General features: G+C 43.0%; 1 protein-coding gene across 1 annotated transcript in view; it reads right to left on the bottom strand.

Annotated features, from left to right (window-relative positions):
• The window catches only part of ACOXL (acyl-CoA oxidase like), a gene marked incomplete at both ends in the record, with an annotated part of 268533 nt that overhangs the window by 134638 nt on the left and 111317 nt on the right, over nucleotides 1-22578 (bottom strand). The window contains 2 exons of the mRNA XM_084235198.1: nucleotides 14071-14224; nucleotides 15118-15234. Of these exons, the coding sequence (XP_084091324.1) occupies nucleotides 14071-14224; nucleotides 15118-15234 (271 nt within the window). The remainder of the gene's footprint in view (nucleotides 1-14070; nucleotides 14225-15117; nucleotides 15235-22578) is intronic.

Here is a 22578-nt window from a genome sequence, read left to right as displayed (position 1 = left end):
CACCAAAGAAGGCAATGAGGACATTTGGCTAGTCTCAGGTCTGGCTATGGGTAACGAGGGAAACATCTCTCACTAGAATTTTCAACCATAGCCTACATTCATGTGGTCTTGCATCCAAGCCATACTCCCCAGGAACCCTTGAAGTCCCAAACAGTGGAACCAGTTTAAAGTGGGTGTGGTCCTCAGACATCTAACAGAAGTGAAATGTAGACCCTCTCTGAGTTGAAAGAACTACCAAGATAAAGTTCTAAAAAGTATGGGCTCAAAAAAAAAAAGAAAAAAAAAACACAACAATATAAGAACTCTCTGGGCAACTTAAAGAGAAGTAATATCCATATCATGGGGATCTCAGAAGGAGAAGAAAAATAAAAAGGCACAGAACACCTATTTAAAGAAATAATCACTGAAACCCATCTCACTAGAGATCAAGAGGCCCAAAGAGTTGCAAGCAAATTAATACCAGATAGACATATACTGAAACACAGAATAATACATCTTTTGAGAATATACAAGATGGAATCCTCCCTAATACACTTATTGATGCTAACATTACCTTAATATTGAGACCAGACAAAGGTAGCACAAGAACCTTATAGAACTATACCCTTAATAAGCACCCATGCAAAAAAAAAAAAAGGGACAAAATACTGGCAAATCAAATTCAAATTATATACCATGATCAAGTAGGATTCATCTCAGGGATGCAAGGATATATATATATATATATATATATATATATATATATATATATAAAAAATACATATCAATAGATGCAGAGAAAGCATTTTATAAGACTCAACACCAATTTATGATAACACCTCTCAAAATGATGGGAAGAGAAGACAACTACCTCATTATAATAACAGCCAATGTAATACTCAATGGTGAAAAGCTGAAAGCCTATTGTCACCTCTTCTATTACCTTAGTATAAGAGTATTCAGACAAACTCAGGAAATAAAGGGAATCCAAATAGGAAAGCAAGCAGTAAAAGTATCACTAGTTGCAGATATATTTCTTTACTATGTAAAGAAGATCCTAAAAACCTCAAAAAGTTATTAGAAACAATAAATGAATAAAGCAAAATGGCAGGTTTCAAAATCAATGTACAAAAATCCATAGCTTTTTATATACAACAACAAACAAGAAGCAAGAGAAATTAAGAAAATAACTTCATTTATAATCACTTAAGAGGGAATTAAATAGAATTAACCTGATTACAAGTGATATTGAACATTTTTTCATATGCCTGTTGGCCATTTGCATTTCCTTTTTGGAGAAGTTTCTTTTTACCTCTTCTGCCCATTTTTTGACTGGATTATTTTCTTTGTTTTTGTTGAGTCTCGTCAGCTCTTTGTAGATTTTTGTGATCAGTCCTTTATCATTAGTGTTCTGTGCAAAAATTTTCTCCCGGTCAGTGGGGTTTCTCTTTGTTTTGGTTATTGTCTCTTTTGCTGTACAGAAGCTCTTTAATTTGATGTAGTCCCAGCTGTTTATCTTTGCCTTCACTATCCCTGCTTTGGGTGATGTTTCTGTAAATATGTCTTTGAGGTGCATGTCATGTAGTGTTTCACCTATATTTCCTTGTATATATTTTATGGTTTCAGGTCTTATGTCTAGTTCTTTAATGTTTAACATCACTTGCAATCAGGGAAATGCAAATCAAAACTACAAAGAGATACCATCTTACAACAATGAGAATGGCACATAAAAAATCTAGCAACAACAAATGTTGGCGAGGTTGTGGAGAAAAAGGAACTCTCCTGCACTGCTGGTGGGAGTGCAAACAGGTCCAACCACTATGGAGAGCTGTGTGGAGATTCCTCAACCTACTAAAGATAGAGCTTCCATAGGATCCAGCAATTCCACTCCTAGGTATTTACCTGAATGACACAGAAACACTAATTCCAAAGGGCACTTGTACCCCTATGTTTATAGCAGCACTATTTATAATAGCTAAGCTGTGTAAACAACCCAAATGCCCAAAAATAGATGCTGGATCAAGAAGATGTGGTACATATAAACAATGGAATATTACTCAGCAATCAAAAAAGATAAACACATGCAGTTTGCAGCAACATGGATGGAGCTAGAAGGTACCATGCTCAGTAAAATAAGTCAAAAAGAAAAAGAAAAATACTGGATGGTCTCACTCATAGCAGGAATTTAGAAAACCTAAATAAGGGACCAGGAAAAAGACTAATTAATTACAAAGTAAAAATCAAAATCAACAAGCAACTATAAACTAGAGACATACTACCGGGGGCGTGGGAGGAAAGAGGAAAGATTAGGGTCAAAATAAGGGGGTGTGCAACTGTATGGAGAATATAACCAAAATGAAAATGCATACATTCTGCGAAAATGAAAAATAATGAAAGAATTATATAAAATTAAAAAATAAAATAAATAGAATTAACCTAACAAAGGAGGCAAAAGACCTATACAGAACTATGTTACTAAAGGTTTTTGATACAAAGACAGGAGACCAAAGATATCCCATGCTCATGGATAGCAAGAAAGAAATGTCACTATGTCCAACAGAAGAAAAAGTTACTTATTGCCAATGAAATTACTGTCTTCACAGAGAACTACAATAACTAAGTAACTAAAATTATTATAACACTTCAATGAAGTAGCTGGATAAAAATCAACATAAAAAATTCAATTCTAATTATATATACCAGCCACAAAGTAGTATAGTCGGAAAATTTTTTTTAACTCTCATTTATATATAATAGATGAAAAGTGTTTTCCCTCTCCCCCCCCCCCCATTAAGTGGGGCATCAGCAGGCATATTCATGATATGTGACCCTATTCCCTAACCAAAAATGACTGAGTTGGGAAGGACTCCAGCTCAAATTGAATCAGGGATTCAGCACTGATTTATGAGACATTATCATCTCAGAGTAGAGCTGGAACGGAGATGCTCTAAACCCCACTGCCAAACAGCCTCGAATGAAGAGGAGCAAGGAGAACAGGCAGACACTAAAGATGCAAAGACTGAGAATGTGGACCACGAGGGAAGGTGATACAAGAGCAGAACTCTCTCTGCTCCAGATCCTTTCATGGGTGCTGAGCCTCATAGAACATAGAATCCAGAACAAACCCCTCTGTCTATTTAAAATGCACTTCCTATCTTGCTTTAAGTAAGTTTTGTAATGGGTATCTTTTACTTGCATCTAAAAGAATTTTAATGATCACAAATTCAAAAGAACAGAAAAAAAAATTCCCCTCCTTATTTCCTTAATGTGATGGGGTAAATCCTTCTGGAGAGTTATGAACCATCTCAAGGGAGGGTAAAATGAGAATACAGTAGATTCAAAAATTTGGCAAATTCAAATCAGGATTGATGCCAGTTCTATCCATTATTTTCTCATATGTCTGGATGCTATCCATTCCACATAAAATTTATAATCACCTTTTTTATGCCCTTAAGAAGCTTGGACTGAGATCTTCAAAGGAATGCTGCCAGTAAAATGGATTGTCATTGGCTTATTTTAGTTATCTCCCTTTTCTTTATCAGTGATGAAGGTCATTTTTATTGCCTGCAACTCTCCCACTCTAATTTGCCTAACTAGATAAGACCCGTAACATAAGACACTCACAAACATGACATATGGATTTTCTTACTGGGAAGATGCTTCTTTCCAAGTGACCGCAGATTAATAGCAAAACACATAGGCTTGTTTTTAAAATCATGGATTATATTAAATGAGGGTTAAGTGCATAACATTGATTAACCCAGAACCCAGGGTCCAGAAGCACAGTTATCATCTCCTCAACCCCATGCGACCCCTCCATTAAAAAGAAGCAAAAACAAACAAACAAAAAACAAAGTCTTGAATTAGGGACATGAGCTTTGGTGCTGGAAGACCTGAATCAGCACCCCTGCCCCATCCTTTTCTAGATCTGAAGAAATAGTATCTCTTTTCTGGCCTTAGCTCTTCCATCCATGGGAAAACCATAAAGATAATAATTCCTACTCATAGGACTATTGGAGAATTAAAGATAATGACATCTATACCTCTCCCTGTGCTGATAGGTACTTTATCTATCAGCAATCCAGAGAAAGACCTCTTTCAAAAATAAGATCTGATTCCTCAAATCTTGGAGCAAAGTTGTGAAATAATTTATATTTATAAAGCAACTTTTATTATGTTGTCTTTCTAACTCCCCACAACCAAATAGGTTGGCTGCATAATGCTCAGAGACAGCAGTGATAAGAAAAAAAAAAAAAAAAAAAACCCTAGCATTAAATCCAGAGTATTGAGATTCTTCTTGAAGAACATTAGTTCATTCAAAGAAAAAAGGTCTCTAGTTGATGAAATAGAAGGAGAGGGAGCTGATCAGACTCATTGGTACCCTGGAAAAATTAGGATGGGGCTGAACAAAGGGTTTGGCTGATAAAGTTGCCATGGTAACCACTAAGAAGATCTTTATATTGGGGTCAACACTTAGACCCCAGCCAGTCTATTCTCAGGAGATTTTCCAGATCTAGTCTTGTACCCTTGCTGAGTACGGGCTGTCCCTGTACCCCTCCCACTCTACTGTCCAGTTATTTGGGGCTATGGAGAAGCCCATCTTGCCCCAACCCTGTCCACACACACAATCCCAGCCAGTTGACCCATGACCTTTAGATTTCGAGTCCTCCACCAGCATCACTAGCTACACATGGCCCAAGCACCAGCCAGGATTTTTCTTGGCTCTGTTTCTTCTTAAGAAATTGGATGAAGAGCAAAATGGTCTCTGCCATATGAGCTCCAAGTTAGGCTGACCTACTTATCTGTTTTGAGAGATACATGTCCAGGGGATTGCTGTGAAAAGCTGAGCATTTAAAAAAAAATACCATCTATTTTATTCCAAGGAATAGTAAATCTGCAGCATCCAAGACAGAGAGGAGACCCTCAAAGAACTGTCCTCCTTGCACCTATCTGCACAGAGCCTGCTTTCCCAAAGGATTTCTTATTCCAGAAGAGTTTCAACAACTTGAGAGTGGGTAGGGGCCCGCTGTATACTTGGCTTTTTTTCAGTCTGTTTTTTCTGGCTCTTCTTTGGTCCCTTTTGGTTCTCTCCTATACTCAGAGACCCTACATATTTTTACTTGTGCAGCACCCCAGAAACTGGGGACCATGTGAGAGTGTCAACTAGCATGAACAGACTCCCAGCAGAGGCTGGCCAAGCAGCTTCAGGAATGGAGTAGGACTTCATGTCAACTATTTGGGACTCCCAGAGTTCTGTTTTGTTTATTTCAAACCTTGGCTCTGTTTCAAGAAATGGCTGATGCCCAACAGATGAGGTGGTACTGAATCTCCCTGAGGAATTAGTCGTGGGTCTAAGTCTACTAAATAACCAGGGGGCTCAGCATCACACCACATTTTTTTTTTTTAATTTACAAACACAATTGCTTCAGTGTTCTCTTATGCAATCTTTAAAATATAATGAGTCAGTCACTGCCCAGCTGGATTACATCTCCAGACAGCAAACAGCAGCTCCAAATCCAACATGAAAGGAATGGTCAACGCGTGTTTACTGATAACCTTATCATCATGCTGGGTCATAAATCTCTTCTGAGGCTTTATCCTGTTCCAGTTTTGTAAAGTTATTCTTTATTCTGCTTCAGCCAGTTCTGCTCTCCCAAGTGGGATTCTGGAACACACTGATGAAAAGTGGAGCAGCCAGAGGGTGAGATGAGAAGGCTCTCACAGAGGTGCCCTCGTGGAGGGAACCCTAAAATCTTGCTGCGGAGAGTGATCCTGAGAAATGTTATCTTCCAGAATTGTTAACAATGAGACAAAAATGGAGGGCACAGCTCCTGATAAGGAATTCCAGATACAGGAAACAAGCGATACTACAAGTGTAAAAAATTTGGCTGTGCAGGGCCAAGCAGCTGGGGCTGGAGTTACAGCTCTACCCCAGTGGTGGGGTGATAGGAGCCATGCAGCCAGTCCAGGCTGCAAGCCTGTCTTTGTAAACCGTGATGCTCTGGAGTCAGATTTGCTGAGATTGTGACTTGCCCCCATGGTTCTCAACTAGGCAGATACCACCCAACTTGTTGAATGTGGAGGGAATGGGTGAGCAGAGGGTGAAGAGCTTCATTGTAGTCACATCCAAGAAAGGGAAGAGAAGCAGAATCAAGTATTAACTGAGTGCTTGCCACACACCAGACTTCATAAGGAAGCTGAGGGTGGTAAAGTCCAAGGTCACAAGTGTGTGAACAGGTGGCCCTCCCACCTCTCAGAATGACCCTCTCCACAATGCAGCAGAAATGCAATCCAGAGCTCTGCTGCCCTTACTCCTCTCTGACAACTGTAGGAAATTTAATCTGGGCCTGCCTTACTATGGAGAAAAGAGGCTACGTGCGGGTACAGCTAATCTCACATCTTAGAACTTGGTTTTACCCTGTCAATACTTAAAGAAAGGTGGGAAACAAAGAGAAGCAGCCAAGACCTGACTCCTTGACTAATCAGCATCCACGGAGTTTCACTCTCAGTGATCCCATGTGGGCACGTGAAGAGTTTTCATCATGTCCAAATGAAGCCAGTTGGATTCTCCACTTACACACTGAGATTAGAAGCCAAAATGCAGAACACATGGAAACATGAAGCCCTGGCTATTGGGAATGTCACCCGGCTACATGCCAAGAACAGGTTTTACTACCCAACTCATCTCCCGGCCCCTTTCCAACTCACCAAAGAGAACTGGGGTGAGTAATTTAACCAATTCCACCTCACTTCTCTCAGCCATACAACTGAAAGAAAGAGCCAAGAATCACTGTAGAGGGTCTGATAGGAAAAAAAGGGTCTGTTTTTGCCAGCCAGCCTCCACAATTTTAGAAGATCCAGTTTAATTAATACCAACTTCTGGGCAACTCAGCAATATGTGTCTATGGGTATCTGGAAACAGATACAGTAAGGGAGTGACTTGCCCAAGGTCACACAGCTGTAAAGGGAATGGATTAGAGTCAGGTTATGCTCATGCCGTTAAAATGGACTCAGCAGTGTCCTGGAGTAGGGGGCATAAGTCAGTGTGCCCCTTTTGCAGATGGCATGATGGTTGGAACATGGAGGCTCTGATGCAGAATCTTTCGGTTTGAAGACTCTCCATCACATTTTAGCTGATTAACTTTGGGCAAGTTATTTAATCTCTCTCTGGCCTCAGTTTCCACCTATGTAAAAGTAGGTCTAATAAAAAGTACTCACTTGATTTGAGAATGTTAAGTTACTATATGTAAAGTATTGTAAAGGTGCCTAGATATATAGGAAGGATTAAATGATCATTAACAAAAATAAATATAAAACAAAGAGATCCCATAGCCTCTGAGTCCTGGGCCCCTGAATATGCAATGTCTGACATGGGGAAAAGCTGCCTTTTCATCAACAAGCAGAATTCACTGGAAGAGCAGGTAAGGAGTACCATAGGTGCAAAACCCATGAACTTCAGAACCTCATCTTTGGTAAGCATAGGCCCCTTAACACTAAGAGGCTGGTTAAGCTTAAGTAGGGCTTGTGTGTACATACAAGGTGACAGGGTCTCTTTCCCCCAGTGATATCTGCCCATCCCACATAGAAAGATTAAGTTTCACCTTTAAGGGGAGCTTCTTCAGGCACACCAGTGTGATTTCCCACCCATTCTCCCGGGCATAGCTTTATCATAGCTACATGAACTCTTGCTTAGACAAGTCAGGCTTTGAATTCCCCGGCAATCTGTGGGAGCTGTGGGAAGTCGAACTGCTCTGAACCTCAGTTTCCTCATCTGCAAAGTGGGGATTACCAAAGCAGCCACCTCTAAGGGTTGTTAGAGAGTTTAGGAATATTATATCCATTTGCTGAATTAGCCTCTTTGTCATATGAACCAAACTTATTTATCCCTGGCAATATTCTTTGCACTAAAATCTGCTTTTTTCTGTTATTAACAGTCACCCTGGCTTTCTTTTGATAACTATTAGGAGGCATATATTTTTGCACTTTTTACCTACTTTTGTTTTTATATTAAAGTGTGTTTCTTGTAGGCATATAGTTGGGTCTTCTCATTTTATCCAATCTGACAACCTCTGCCTTTAAATGGAAGTAGTTACATTTAAGTTTATTAATATGAGTAGATTTAAATCTACCATTTGGATATTTATTTTCTACTTGAACAATCTTTCTTTCTTCCATATTTCTTTTTTCCTGCCTTCCATTTTAACTCCTTCGCTGACTTACTAGCTATTAGATCTGTTTTATTATTTTAGTAATAGCTTTAATGTTTATAGTATAAATCTTCAACTTATCATAGTATACTTTTGGATGATATTTTTCTACTTCACATCCAGTATAAGAACCTTGTGATAGTTTACTTTCTTCTCTCCCTTCCTGGACTTTACACAATTTTGTCACACAGTTTGTTTTTATCGCTGTTATAAACTTCACACTACCTTATTATGATTTTTGCTTAAACAGTCAATTATCTTTCACAGAGCTTTAAATACTAAGAACCAAATCATATAGATTGACTTAAATAGTTAGTATTTTTGGTGGGTTTCTTTCTTGTATAGATTCATATTTCTATCAGGTATTATTTTCCTTCTGCCAGAAGAATTTCCTCAAATATTTCTTAGAGTAAATAAAGGTTTTTGGTGATGAAGCCTTTCAACTTTTATAAGTCTGAACTTGTCATTATTATACCTTTTTTGGAAACATAATTTGACTGAGGATAAAATTGTACATAGATTTTTTTTTTCTTTTGTTACTTTAAAATGTTGCTCCACTGTCTTCCTGCTTACATTTTTCCCAATGAGAAGTCTGCTGTCATCCTTATGTTCATAATACAAAGTCAAGAGTAAATCCTGTGAATTCTACATGCTTTGTATCCCTGGATTTTCAGGTCTAAGACTTCATATAACAGAGTTCACTGGGTTTCATCCCAGTTTCTCCCTCAAGAAGCACGACATGAAAACTCTCTCCAGGCAGGAAACAGGCAATTACAGGGCCCATTGGATTCATTTCCCCTCTCGCAGATGTCACTGTCCTTCATTGTCTGCAGCCCAGTCTTTTGCAAAGTATCTAGTTCATACATAGTGTCTTGTTTTGCTTGTTTTACTCAGGGGGATATAACTGCTGCCTATTACTCCAACTTGGTCAGAAGTCCCCTAATGGTCATTTGACTGAAACCTTACACAGTTTCATGCACAGTATATAGTGTGCCTTCCTCACATGACCTGGCCCGCAGGAACACATAGTTAGGACACTGCACCACATATGGAAAGATAGTAGAAATACTTGCAAATGGCTTGTAATCAGTAGATATTAAGGCAAAGACGTGCTTGCATGAACCTGAAAGAAAGTTCCAACAAGTATTGTCCATTTGGTAATCTGATTTTGGAAAAAATTTTATTTTTTCTATGAAATCTCTTTATCTCAGGCTTTATGCACAAAAGTAGCAAAATACACTGAGAAGGTAGAGCTAGTTGGAAAAATTAGGGCTTAGAAATAAAGGAGTTAAAAGACACACTATGATTTAATTCCAAAGTTCACGTCTATGTATGCCTCTCATTTATCTATTTTACTGTTCGAGATGTTCTGTAAGCACATCTGTAAGCTCCCATCCAAACAGCCCAGCTAAGACTGTCCCATGATTCCTGACATAGGAAGATAATGTTATTAAAATCAACCATCAAGTGCTATGAAAATATTAATCTGTAGAGAGAAAGAATCTCAAAATTCAAAAGTTTCTATAGAAAACTTTAAGAGCAAAAATGCTCTGAACTCTTCTCTCAACCAAACACTACAGGCTGCTGGGCCTTGATTCCTTCCCTGTGATCTGAGATAAATAAACCAAGCAGACAAGAAAAAATTATCACTTTTTATGTCAGTGCCTTTTTATCTTTCCCATTTTCAAATACATAATTTTAATCTCAAAGGGCCAAATTAGTAACATTCTAGTGAAAATTAAATTAGTGATTCTGGTTCAGCATAAGTCACCTCACAATCTGAGCCAGAAAATGCATTACCCTGAAGGCTGGGTTCTTTTGATCATGGTAGACACAACTCTGCCAGCCTGCAGCTCACAACTTCCTGTAGCAAGACCCTTTCTGTTTGATCACTGAGTCTGGTCTATGTTTTGAAAACATAGACTGTGACCCACTAGCAGGTCATGGCATCAACTTAATGCACCATGACTACCACTTCTTAAAATGACATAAAAAAGTATTAGAGTACATCAGAATAGTGAAGCAAGTGTTGTTAAATGAAATTTATTTTTTAGATTTCATATGTATATGTCTGTAAATACAGGGTGGTAAAGAAAAGTGTACCTTTTACTTTGGATCATGGTAAAAAGAGTTTGCAAGCCACTAGTCGAGCAACAATAGGATTCTGTAGAGTGGGAGATGGTATAACCTTTGTTGACAATACAAGTATCATTTACATACTTGATCCCAAAGAAACAATCATAGGTATGCAAAAAAAAGGTACTAATATATTTTTATAATGCTATTTACAATAGTAAAAAAAATTGACATAAACTAAGCAATTGGTTGAATAAATTATGGCACATCTACATGGTACAACTTTACTGTAAAACAGTGATCTGAAGGCATCCACATTAACTCTTAGGTGAAAGGGAAGGCTATAATGTTTTAACACACACACATGCACTTCATAGAAAGAATCATTATAGTCATCTCTGGGAAGTACAACGTGGACATATTTATTTCTTTGTATTATTCTGTATTTTAAAAAAATTCTACAAATTACTTTTGTGATTAGTGAACAGTACAATAAATGTGATTTCAAATATGCTTTACTCAGCAAAGAAGCTTCCCTGCACAGATGCTGCTCACTTTAAGCAACAGTAACAAACATTAAAGTTAGCAAGAGAAACAGGAATTTACAAGGCTGTATGTTTAGGGTAAAGGCAAAAATTAGGTGTCACATGTACTCATATTTTAATAATCTGTACAATGATTTTCCATCCTAACCTTCTTCTCAAGCCCTGGTCTACTATGTCAAGATGGGTATGTACAGATTTTAGAGCTAATAAATATCACCATCATTCTGAATATTAGTAGCTTATAGGACATACCAGTATTTCCCCAAAAAGTAACAATAAAGTCAGTATTTTTTTTAAGCATTAAAGATAAAAAACAATAATAACAAAGCAAGTTAAGACAAAGGAGGGCCCAGGTTTATAGATTAATTCCAAGTTCTAAGAGTAGGAAAGAAAATTAAAATACAGGGCGATCATTTAGTCAATCAATCAGTCTGTCCACATCCCATCTGCCATCAGTCAACCTGTCCATCATCCCATCTGTCCATCAGTTCATCTGCTCATCCATCTGTTAATTGTCCAGTTGATCAGTCAACAGTTGGCTACTGATAGCACACGCTGTCGTCAGAAGTAAGGCTGTAATGATCAAAGATTTACTCCCTGATTTTCTGCCACCCTATCTGAAGTCTCCTGTTCACCCTTTTTCTGTCACTAGAAGGACCCTGTTTGGGGATCCTCCTCCCAGATCTCACAAAGTCCTCCCAACCTGGATTCTGCTCAGCACCTGCCACACCATGCTGGGTTCTACTTCCACCTTGGATAAAGGCAAGTAAAAGGGAGTGGGTGGGATTTTTTCCCCCAAATTCCAGTACAGTTACATCGTAGAGATGCCAACTGCCAGGTCCATGTGTAAAGCATTTTATACTCGTCGACTCATATAAGGCAACCCTCACAACCACTACAAAGGAAAGCTTGCTAGCCTCATTTTATAGATGGGAAAACAGAAGTATGAGAAGGGAACAATTTGCCCAAGGTCACACCCAGGGTTGCTGGCCCCAAAGAAGGTAAATGTGTGTTGAAATACATATTTTAGAAGCTAAGCCTATAGCCTTAAAAGAGGTGATTTTCAGTATCATCTCAGTAGCCCCGAGCTCAAATCCACATCTCTCCACTTTTGGAGACTTCCTCATTGAAGATGAATCAAAAATAGTGAGAAGATACTCGTGGTTTTCTTTTAATAAATACTAATGTTTCTACAAGCAGCCCTATGGCAGGGCTGGAGTAGGGAAAAGGGTTCCACTCAGAAAACTAGGGCCCTTTGCATCCAGGTTGTGAGAAGCTCCTGGGAAACAAAGCTTGTTGAGGCAGCAGGTGCTGGTGAGCTGGCAGGGCTGACATCTGCCTGGAAAACCAGCCCTGCAGCCTCAGGTCCTGTGCACATGGTGATGGAGGGCTCACTTCTGCACTGCGGGTGGTGCTGGACAAGAAGGAATACAGAACCGGGCAGGGTCACTGGAAAGCTGGGTAAGGCAAAGGTGACTATTGAGACATGCCTGCCAGAGCTCCAGATTGACCCAGGGAGAACATGGAGCTCTGGGGCCAGGTGTAAGGACGGAGGATCATAAAGGCCAAGCAGAGTGCAGGAGGGCCAGCAAGTAGAAAAGATAAGGTGGCCCAGGGCATGGATCCACTGGACATGCCAGTTCAAGAAATGCAAAGGGAATGGTGAAGGGAGAAAGACGATCAAAAGACCACACTGGTTTTGAGCAGAACCCAGATGAGTCACCTATCACGGCTACAGCATCAGAATCTGTTCAGAACCCCCAGCAGCATCCCAACCCTGGGCTGGCTGCGTCTGAGAGGGGTTCCACTCTTATCTCCCACCTGCTGACCGAAACCTTCTAAGTCTAACTTGGAATATCTGAGTTCTGCTCCTAGCCACTGCCAGCAAAGTCCTGTTTAAAGAAGACGCCACATCCTCCTTGGAGAGGCCTCCCAACTTGTCAGCTCACTAGGGGAAGTTACCATGAGCCCATGCCCCTGACTACTTCAGAAGACCTCCGCATCCCAGCGCCATTGGTCATTTAACCTCCACTCTCCTTTCCCTGTGGACTCCAAACAGCATCTCACAGAGCACTGCAATCATGCCTGCCACCATTGGGCACAACACACACCTGGCTGACCCAGGCTGCCCTTCACCACGGGCACATGTTGGCCTAGCCACCTTGAGACAAATGATCACACAAGAGGCCCCCATCCCCAGCCACAGGCTCATGTGGGAGAAACTGCTTGCTATATGAAGGCTATGAAGAGAAACTGCTTGCTATGAAGGTCCAGTCCCTCCTGGGCCCTCACCTCTCCGAGTGCCCCTGGCGCTAATGCAGAGAAGTGGAGTGTTCAGCTTTCCAGAAAGGCACCCTTTATTTTCTGTAGCTGCTCTTGGACCTCTTCTCACTAAGGCTAGATTTTTTCCATCTCTCCTTCAGGATCAGAGCTGCTGTTTTTATGCAAATATTTAATCAAATTCAGGATTAAACTCAGGACAAAGGACGAAAAGGGTGTCCCTCCTTCCTCCCTTCTCCTCTGGAGGTGTTATCCAGAGGCCCCAGCAGTGTATGCATGCAGCGTGCATGCTGATGAAATGGTGTAGTCCCTGGGGTCACCAAAGCAGGACTGACTTCCCTGCTGAACCCCATGCCACCACAGCTAATACCTGCAGCCTTGTAGAGTCACAGATCCCCAAGCCTCCACTCCACCAGTCCTGATCTCAGAGACCCCATTTGGGATGTCTTCTCACCTGTTTTGGGTCCCCACAAGGATGCAGAAACCCCTGCATCCTGCTTCAGACAGACCTCTCTGCCTTTAGAGCTTGGGGAATCAAGATGCCAACTATTCTCAGAGACCCTCTCAACTCTCCCAAGATTTGGATTCGTGTGTCCCTAATCCCACAACCTAGTATGAGGCGGGGGCTGGGAATACACTGTGCAGTCTCTACGTGCTTGGCACATCCCCATCTTCCTCAGAGCCCTTTGGAGTCACTTCTAGCATTTTCCCCAAGGGAACAGAATGCTGGAGCAGAGCTTTGATCATCTGGCCCTCACTAGCCCTCCCCATAATGTCAACCATCCCATGACCAACTTTAATAATCTTTATTACAGGCTCCCAAAGGCTGGCACTGTGGGCCAAGCACCTCACGACCTCGCAACATCATGTGGGCGGACATGCACAGATGACAACACCAAGCAACACAGCCAGGGCTGCAAGGACAGCCAGGGCAGTGACTGGCTGCACAGCCCATGTCCCCCAGTGCACTGCTGGGGACTCACCATGCCTCCTGTGCACTCACGGCAGTCCTGCAGGCAGCCCAGGTTCTCCCAGGTACTGTAGGCCTTCAGCCCCGCCACCAGGGCCTGCAATGGGCGACTGTTGATGAGCTCCTTGCCCTGGAAGATGTCCTGGTCCAGGAGGGCCCCAGCATACCTGTGAGGCAAGCAGAGATGAGTGACGGGCAAAGCAGCATGGGAGGGGCCGCCAACGGAGGACAGCAGTAGGTAGAGCTGCAGATGAAAGGAGGGTTAAGGTCTGTCCTTCGTCAAGGGCTCCCAACATCTCCATGGGCCCTTCAGCTCCAGAACAATCACCCCACACACTGCAACTGGCAGTTTCACAGAATCTCCCTTCCCTCAGAAAACCTCTTTGTGTCCAAGTTCACTCTTCCCCCTCGGGTTTCCTGGCTCCAGTGGCCAATTGCCTTTGCCCCCTCGACCCCAAGTAAGTGAGCACTGGGCTCCACTCTCTCCCTGTTTTAGCCTACACACATAGGAGCCTGTTATTTTCTACCCTTTACCCTCAAAAATGTTTCACACATCTCTTGAATTTTAGGCTGCAGTGATCACACCAACTGCTGAGACGAACCCTTTGTACTTTGAGAAAAAACAGACAAGATAGAGAAGAAAGCCTATTGTAAAAGGTGAAGTTCCATGTGAATTTAAAGAACTGTCATTGCTATTTTATTCAATAACCTGACACCTCCCTACTTGCCCAAATATATATAATTTGACCTATTTTTGCAAACCTTACAGTAAACTGGAGTTGTCAGAGAAATTTTAACTTATCAAGGCTGATTCTTTTAGGAACTCTGGAGAGACATCAGTGCGAATCTTTTCCAACCCCCTGTAGATCCCTCGCATCTGTATATACAGACAATGGTGATGCAGACATCACTTTTAACCTGAGCGTGGATTTTAACAGTCTCTCCTTTTTTTCATTTTTTTCTTTGCAATCAAAAAATGAAGCTCCCCCAAGTCTCCTCGCACTCATGAATGCCAGTCTCACACTCACCTCAAGAGGGCAAACCCACAGAAGCCTCTCACCTGCTGGCGAAGGTCAGGGCCAAGGCTGTGGCCAGGTGAGGCATCAGCCGAAGGGTCTGTGTTTGGTGCTCGATGATCTTGACCTCTTCCTTGGCTTTGGGCCCAAACTGTCTCCGACTAGGAAGAATCAAGCAGATACAATTTTTACTGACTTCTAAGGGACAATTTCATTCCCAGAGCTAAAGCACCAAGCTACCGTCAGTCGTTCAAATACTTCAGAATCCAGAATACCTAACGCTCCTAAAATGTGGGTAATTACGATAATAAGATATCAACAGTTTCTGAAGATAGCCCAGCAGAGAACTTTTTAGCTCTTCTGGAAATTACCCTTCCCAAGGTGGAATAGTTTTAAAGTAGCATATCTATTTAATACACAGAGTAATTTTTACTCCTTAACATTTACATGGCATTTTACAGTTCCAAGTGCCCCGTGATCATTAATTATCAGCTTTACTAAGTTTGTGACATAATTAATAGGACAGAAGCAGTATCCAAGCACATATTTCAAAAGGACATTCTCAACAAGGAGGCAATGCTAAGCCTGGTGCTCCTGTCAGATTCACAGGCAGGTCATTACTTTCAGCCCACCTAAGTGCCCCCTGCAGCTCCACATGGAAAAGGTGTTCTATATACCCTGCCTTAAATCTTGTGCCCTCTGCATAACTGCCACAATAAGGCTGCAATAAGTGTCAAAAAATCAAAGACTTCCTTGGAGCAATTTATAAACTAGTATGGGATCCCCAAGGCACTGTCCAGGGATCATCTCGCAGCACCCTATGGTAGCAGACTACAAAGAGCCAGGCCTGTGATGGGTCTGCGCTGTGCAGGCTCTCATGCTTTGCAACTGTGGACTTCTGAATAGCTCTGACCTTAATGCTGATTTTTAAAAGAACATTTTACACATACATGCATGCACATGTGCAGTTACACACGTGCGCACACATACACATACACAGGCATGCACACATAGGGACACACAGGCAAGGCAAACCTGCGCTTCCGACAACAGTGAAATGAGGCCAGCCATCACCCACTCAAGCAAAGAAAGGCCACAGTAAATGTTTTCAAATTTTATATCTGATAACTACTTTCTTAAGTATAATTTTACACTTTAGTATTGTCTTTATGTATAATTTTTTAAAGGGCACCATGATCCTTTTAGTGAAAAAGGCATCTAGAATTCACAACTTGGCCTGTCACGTGAAGACACACAAGATAACATGCATGCACGCAGCAGCACTGGGGAGCACTATGAATGCAGGTGTGTCTCTATACCAGACTTTCCCATGGGATCTTACTCACTCTACAGGTGGCTGTCTGGAGAACACTACCCCATCCTGCCCTCTGTGCTCTCCATCCATCCCAATGTATACTCAACCACAGCAGGGCCTGGCACCAAAAGAGGCCTGATATTCTATAGGAAACCTCTCAGCTTTTGCTGAACTATTGTCAACCCCATAAAACAAGACAAAAAAAAAAAAAAAAAAAAAAAACATAGACCCAATAATGTTATCATGATAAAATCAGGTCATTTTACAAATTCTGCTTGTTGCTACTCTCCTAACGTTCACGTTTAAACACTAAGATTATGCTGTAGCTTTTTTTATGGTCACTGAGGCTAATATCTGGTCTAAAAATGCAGACACTGCCACAGGCAATTCACTCCTCTGGAAGACATCTGCACACCTGCTTGGTGCCCAATACCACATTGTCACTTGGGCAGCCACCAACATCAAAAAGGCACAGGCCCACCCACTGAGCTCACAGTCCAGAACCTGGCGTGAACCAAACCAGATGGTGTGGGCAGCAGCGGGAGAGTCTTGTGCATGCCCACCCACCCCACCTGTCAATCACAGCATTTCCTTATGCCAGAAATTCACCCACATAGCTACAGCAAAAAAAGCCACAGATCACAGCTCCTTTAGTATCTGTTTGGCTGAAAAAGTTACAATATAATTTTAGACAGCACTCCATCAAGTTTTCTACTTTTTGGGTGTGATGTCTCTGTCTTGGCCTTCTATGTATCAGATGCTCTGTATTTGTTGAATGAATAAAAGAATGAATGAGCTTTGTCAAAGTGGATGTGCAAATGGAGGACAGCAGAGTGGTTTGCTCAATACCTCAGAGACCATCTTTGGATGCCAGATCTGATCCCTGACCTAGTGTGCCTATTTCCCAAATACACCTTGAATTGTCTCATGTCCTCTCTGAGCCTCTCACTTGAAATGGGGTGACAGGCGCACAACAGAAAGAGACCAGCAAGAGTCCTTGTGCAGGCCTGATGCACTACCTAGTTGCCAGGTGATTTCATAAAACTCAGAGTTTCCAGGCCTCCCTGGTGGCGCAGTGGTTGAGTGCTGGGCTGCGAAGCTGCCCGCAGCCTCTGCAGCACCAGTTCAATCCCCGGCCACCAGCGAGGGTTCCACATGGCACGCAGACCTCTCCTCCCGCGCCCGCTGCTCCCCTCAGCAGTGTACTTTGTCAGTCTGCCTTTTCTATTCCCCGCTCTGGCTCTGGTGAATCCTCTCACCCTCCCGCGCTTCTGACCATAGCCAGTACTTGTATAAATAAATAAATAAATCTTAAAAACAAAAATAAATGACTTTGCTCTTTAAAAAAAAAAACAAAACTCAGAGTTTCCAAAAGAATACGAGTTTCCAGTCTTTCTTGAAGATTAGGAAGATCTGAGCCTCCCTGGTGGTACAAGGGGTTAAGCACTGCACTATGAAGCAATCCACAGCCTCTGCAGCACAAGTTCGATCCACGGCCGACCAGGGAGAAACCCATATGGCAAGGCAGACCTCTCCTGTCTCGCCAGCTGCTCCCCTCACCAGTGTATTTCAGTCTGCCTATTTTGTTCCCCATTCTGTCTCTGGTGGATCCTCTCATCCCCCACATCTCTGGTCTGTACCCCAGCATTTGTATGCATAAATAAATAAATCTTAAAAAAATTTTTTTTAATAAAATTCTTTGAAAAAAAGAAAATAAAATTAGGAAGATCTGGCAACTCTGGAGCCCGCCTCCATCATGTGATCCAAGGGAGCTTAGAAGCCACCAACTCCTCCTGTTAGCACAAAACAGACCCCTGCGGGTCCCAAGACCCTTTTCACTCGCTGACATTACCTGCAGGCCCAGGAGGCATTGAATTTTCAACCCATAACGCCACAGGGGATTTCTTTTTTCCATCCGGAATAAATTTACATCAGCATCCTAACTTGTTAATTAAGTTCTGTGATTATGATATATGGCCAAGCGTAGACATTCTGTGTGTCTATGAATTCATTAGGAGAACCCCCAGAGGATAGAAGAGTTCTGGCCAACTCACACAGAATAAAATCCAAATGCCTCAGCTTGGCATTCAAGAGCCTGGCCTTCCTTGAGTGTTTTTCTGGCTATGCCCCTTCAGATACTTTCCATCCTGAGCCCCTGACATAGGCTCTCTGCCTACAGCCAACCTGCACCTAGTTGGCACACATCACATTTTTGGTGGCTCAGTCAAATGCAGTCCCCTCCCATTTAGACTTTCTCCCTTCCTCAGCACCCCCCTTCAAATACCAAACCAAACCAATCAACTCAGGAAGCCCTGAGCACTTCATCTGTTTTTCCTCCTGCATGGCCCAGCCCTTTCCCCTTCCGTGCCAGCACCAAGTGCACCTGTCCTAACCACGCATTTCTCGTGCACTGACATCTGGGGCCTCACTGAACTTAGAGGGGCTGCCCTTCCTGGGGCCGGCCCGTTCCTAGACAGTTGCTGTGAGCTCACCGTCCATATCAAACCAACCCATCCAGAGCCCACGCCCCCACCACTGCCCTTACAGGACTCTCACTAGGCCACTTTCCCCTGCCATAACCTCCCCAGGGTGAGGTACCACACAGTAGGGACTGTCCCTATGCTCCATTACCTTCTGAAATTATGCAAACTAGCCAAACCTACTTATCCCAAACCTGCTTAGCCCTGCTTACCTGGCCTCGCCAATTCCTTCCCACGGAAACCACAACAAAGGATTGAGTCTATGTTTCCCCCTGCAACCCCCTTTAACTCCTGGCCACCCCTGGTGCTTCCCCACATGGCCCCATGTGACTGTCCCTGGTGCTTCCCCGTGTGGCCCTGTGTGGCCACATGTGTCACGGCATGGCTGCTGCACTTGGAAACTGTGAACAACAAGCCGTCTTTTCAGTGGGCGTCCTCTCCCTGTCTGCTGGCCTGAGCGTAACTGAACAACAGTAAAGCCTGGTTTTTTTTTTTTTAAAGATTTGTTTATTTATGCATAAAAGAACTGGGGTACAGGCCAGAGGTGTGTGGGGGTGGGGGTGGTGGTGAGAGAATTCACCAGATACAAAGTGGGGAGCAGAACAGGCAGATGGACTGAAATACACTGCTGAGGGGAGCAGCGAGCAAGTCAGGAGAGGTCTGCTGTGCCATATGGGTTGCTCCCTGGCCAGGGATAGAACTCGTGCTGCAGTGGCTGCGGACAGCTTCATAGATTGTGTCTTAACCCCTTGCACCACCAGGGAGGCCCAAGCCTATGTTGTTGTTGTTTTTTTCTTTTTTTTTTTTTTAAGATTTATTTATTTATACAAGCACTGGGTACAGTCAGAAGCCCAGGAGAGTGAGAGAATTCACCAGAGCCAGAGGGGGAAACAGAACAGGCAGACTGACGAAATACACTGCTGAGGGGAGCAGTGGGCACGGCAGGAGAGGTCTGCATGCCATGTGGGACCCTCGCTGGTGGCCGGGGATCGAACCAGTGCTGCAGAGGCTGCGGGCAGCTTCGCAGCCCAGCGCTCAACCGCTGCGCCAACAGGGGAGGCCCCCAAGCCTATGTTTTAAAATAACACCTATGGCCAGACTAAGCTTGCTGAGGGCAAGCCTGTTGCGTCTTCAGGTGTGCCAGCCCGGGCAGGGATGTGTGCTTAGCAAAGACTGGGGCAAGATTATAGACTAATGTTCTGCCACCTCCCAGCAGCTCCACGCCAACTCCTTCACTCACCCCTCCACTTCTCCCTGGAGTGCCTGTTTATTGTAGATGTTCTGTCAGGCAGAGCCTGTCAGAAGCAAATAAGATGAGAGATCCACCTCGCTCTTATGCCCAAGAGCCTACTCCACTGCTGTTTTTTTTTTTTTGTTTTTTTTTTTGGGTGAGGGGGAGGTTATTAATAGAGACTAGAAGAAAACAAATGAGTGGACAGAGGACAGGCAATACCCACACTCTTTCAGCCCCCTTCTCTGGCCCAAGACTCTGACAGTCGCTAAAGCCCTAAGCCAGGAGATGCCTGCTGCCTCCTCACCTGTTACATGTTCTCTGGCTTCCACAGGGGAAAACATAGCACTAAAAAGCCAATGACCCCTCTCCTGCCCAGAGATGCAGCCAGAGGTGATTCCTGTGACTGCTACCATGATCCCTAAGAGGCAGCAGAGAGAGGTGGCCCAGGGAGTGCTCTGAGAGGCTTAGCTGTTGCAGGAAGCCTGCCCAGCCACTCTGGTCACCCTACAGTTTATGTTCTCAGGCCCCAGCGACCGCAGTGGGGCCCTGATGGTGCAGGCCCACCCTCTGGTTGCCAGCAGCCTGGCACACTGCCCTGAACACAGCTCACAGGCTGCAATCTCTGCAGCTGGCCAGCAATTAGTGCCTGCCAGACGTTTTTACTGTTCCAGTTTATGATCTATATGGACACAATATTCTTCCTGTCCTTTTCTCCTCTAAGTTACTATTTTTCTTTAAAACACATGTAAAGGCTGTATTTTTCTCTGCAAACACAATTTTTATTTCAGTGGTGAAAAAACCCCAAAGTCACTAAGCTGAAATTTTTCCTAGTTTTTAAAAACAAAAAGTGATGCATGTGCACACAATAGCCATGTGAAAATAAGCTGAGACTGAAAACGCTGTGAATGATGCCATTTAAAATTATAGATTTGAGAAGCTATTTCTGGATTCCAACAATGCGTAAGGAATAGAGGAAACATTTATTTTGGGTTGTTTTATTTCATTCCCACTCAATTTCGAACATGGCTGCTTAAAGCAACATTCATGGAAAGTGACACGGCTATTAATCACCAGCACTGCTACTGCACATGCAGCCTCTGGGGGAGGCCCGGCTGCCCGCCTTTCCTGCTCTCCCTCTGGTCTCTTCTCCCAAAGGAGGCCAGTGACCTACTAAAAAGATAATTGCTTTGCATGTTTCCTGCTCTGCAGCATCATTGCATCAGTCTCCTCTGAATGACATCCAGTCAAACTGGAAGAAGGAGAGGAGCTTTGTGGTTGTGTCTGTGCCCTTGACCCTGAGACTTCTTAGGGTGCAAGCTGGTTCGCAAGCATCCCTTATGCCAGAGAGAGGGAAAACAAAACACTTTTCCTTTGCTATCAAAGTGCTGACCTTTACAGAAAAAAAGCTAAGCAAATTCCTGGATCTAGGCGACACTCCCCTGGCCACTTCCCTTCTTAATAACCCAGCCCCAGACAGGAGTCCAGTGTGTCCACGAGTGCCTGGCAGCTGGCCCACAGTACCCATTCCCAGTGGAGAGCCTTCCACCTCTCAAGAAGCCCCTGGCCCATCCGTTCCCGTTTCTCCCCTTCTCTGGGGATATTCCTAGACACAGAAATGCAAAGGGGGGGGTGGGGGGGGGAACGTTACAAAGCAGGACGCTTTAATGCCATCGTCTGGATCCAGCAGACTTGGTCCAGTTTTCCATCCAGGAAGTAAAAACCTGGCTTCTTATTATTGAGCCATGTGTGCAATAGATACCCTGATTTCCAACCTCAAGTAACCCTACACTGGGGTCAAGCTTGGGAATCATGGGAGAGCAAGGATGCATACAACTCTTAACTAGTTTTTAAAAAACTGAATATTTAGTCATTTGTCCTGGGTTCTTACAAAGCAACCTGTATGAAAACATAAACTTCAATATGTTTCATCTACCATGTAATAGCTGTTATCTTTCAAATGGACAACTTTAAATCCACTTGTAGGGGAGAGAGATGAAGGGGTGTGTGTGTGTGTGATAAATCCTTCTTTAATCATAGCTGATTGTGATTAATGTGCAAAATGGTCCCAAAGAGGATTTTTCAGAGTGCCTTCCAATTCTGCAGAAATCCCAATAACTTTTTAACCTTCCAAACACCGTTTTTTCTCCCAACTCTCTACAGTGTATCAATTCAACCACCACAGAACAGATAATCTTCAGTGGTTGTGATGGGGTCAATAATAATAATTTTTAAACATGAAAATACTTCACATTCAGAAAAAAAATTGAACATGCTTTGGTGTCAGTGTCAAAAAGTCAATATTAATAGTGGAACAGTTACTCCAAGCCCACAAATACAGACACCAGAGCCCATGCTTTCTCATTCAGAGAATGGAGCTCCTCAGGGAAAGAGATTTTGCCATTCCTTATTTCCCTTGATCAGAGGTCACACCAAATCAAAATCCCAGGAACGCAAAGTTCCTCCCAAGAGGGAAGCC

This window comes from Talpa europaea (genome assembly GCF_964194135.1).
Source record: "Talpa europaea genome assembly, chromosome: 6".
Classification (NCBI taxonomy): Eukaryota; Metazoa; Chordata; class Mammalia; order Eulipotyphla; family Talpidae; genus Talpa; species Talpa europaea.
The sequence above is the reverse complement of the archived record's forward strand: the minus strand, read 5'-3'. Positions and strand labels throughout refer to the sequence as shown.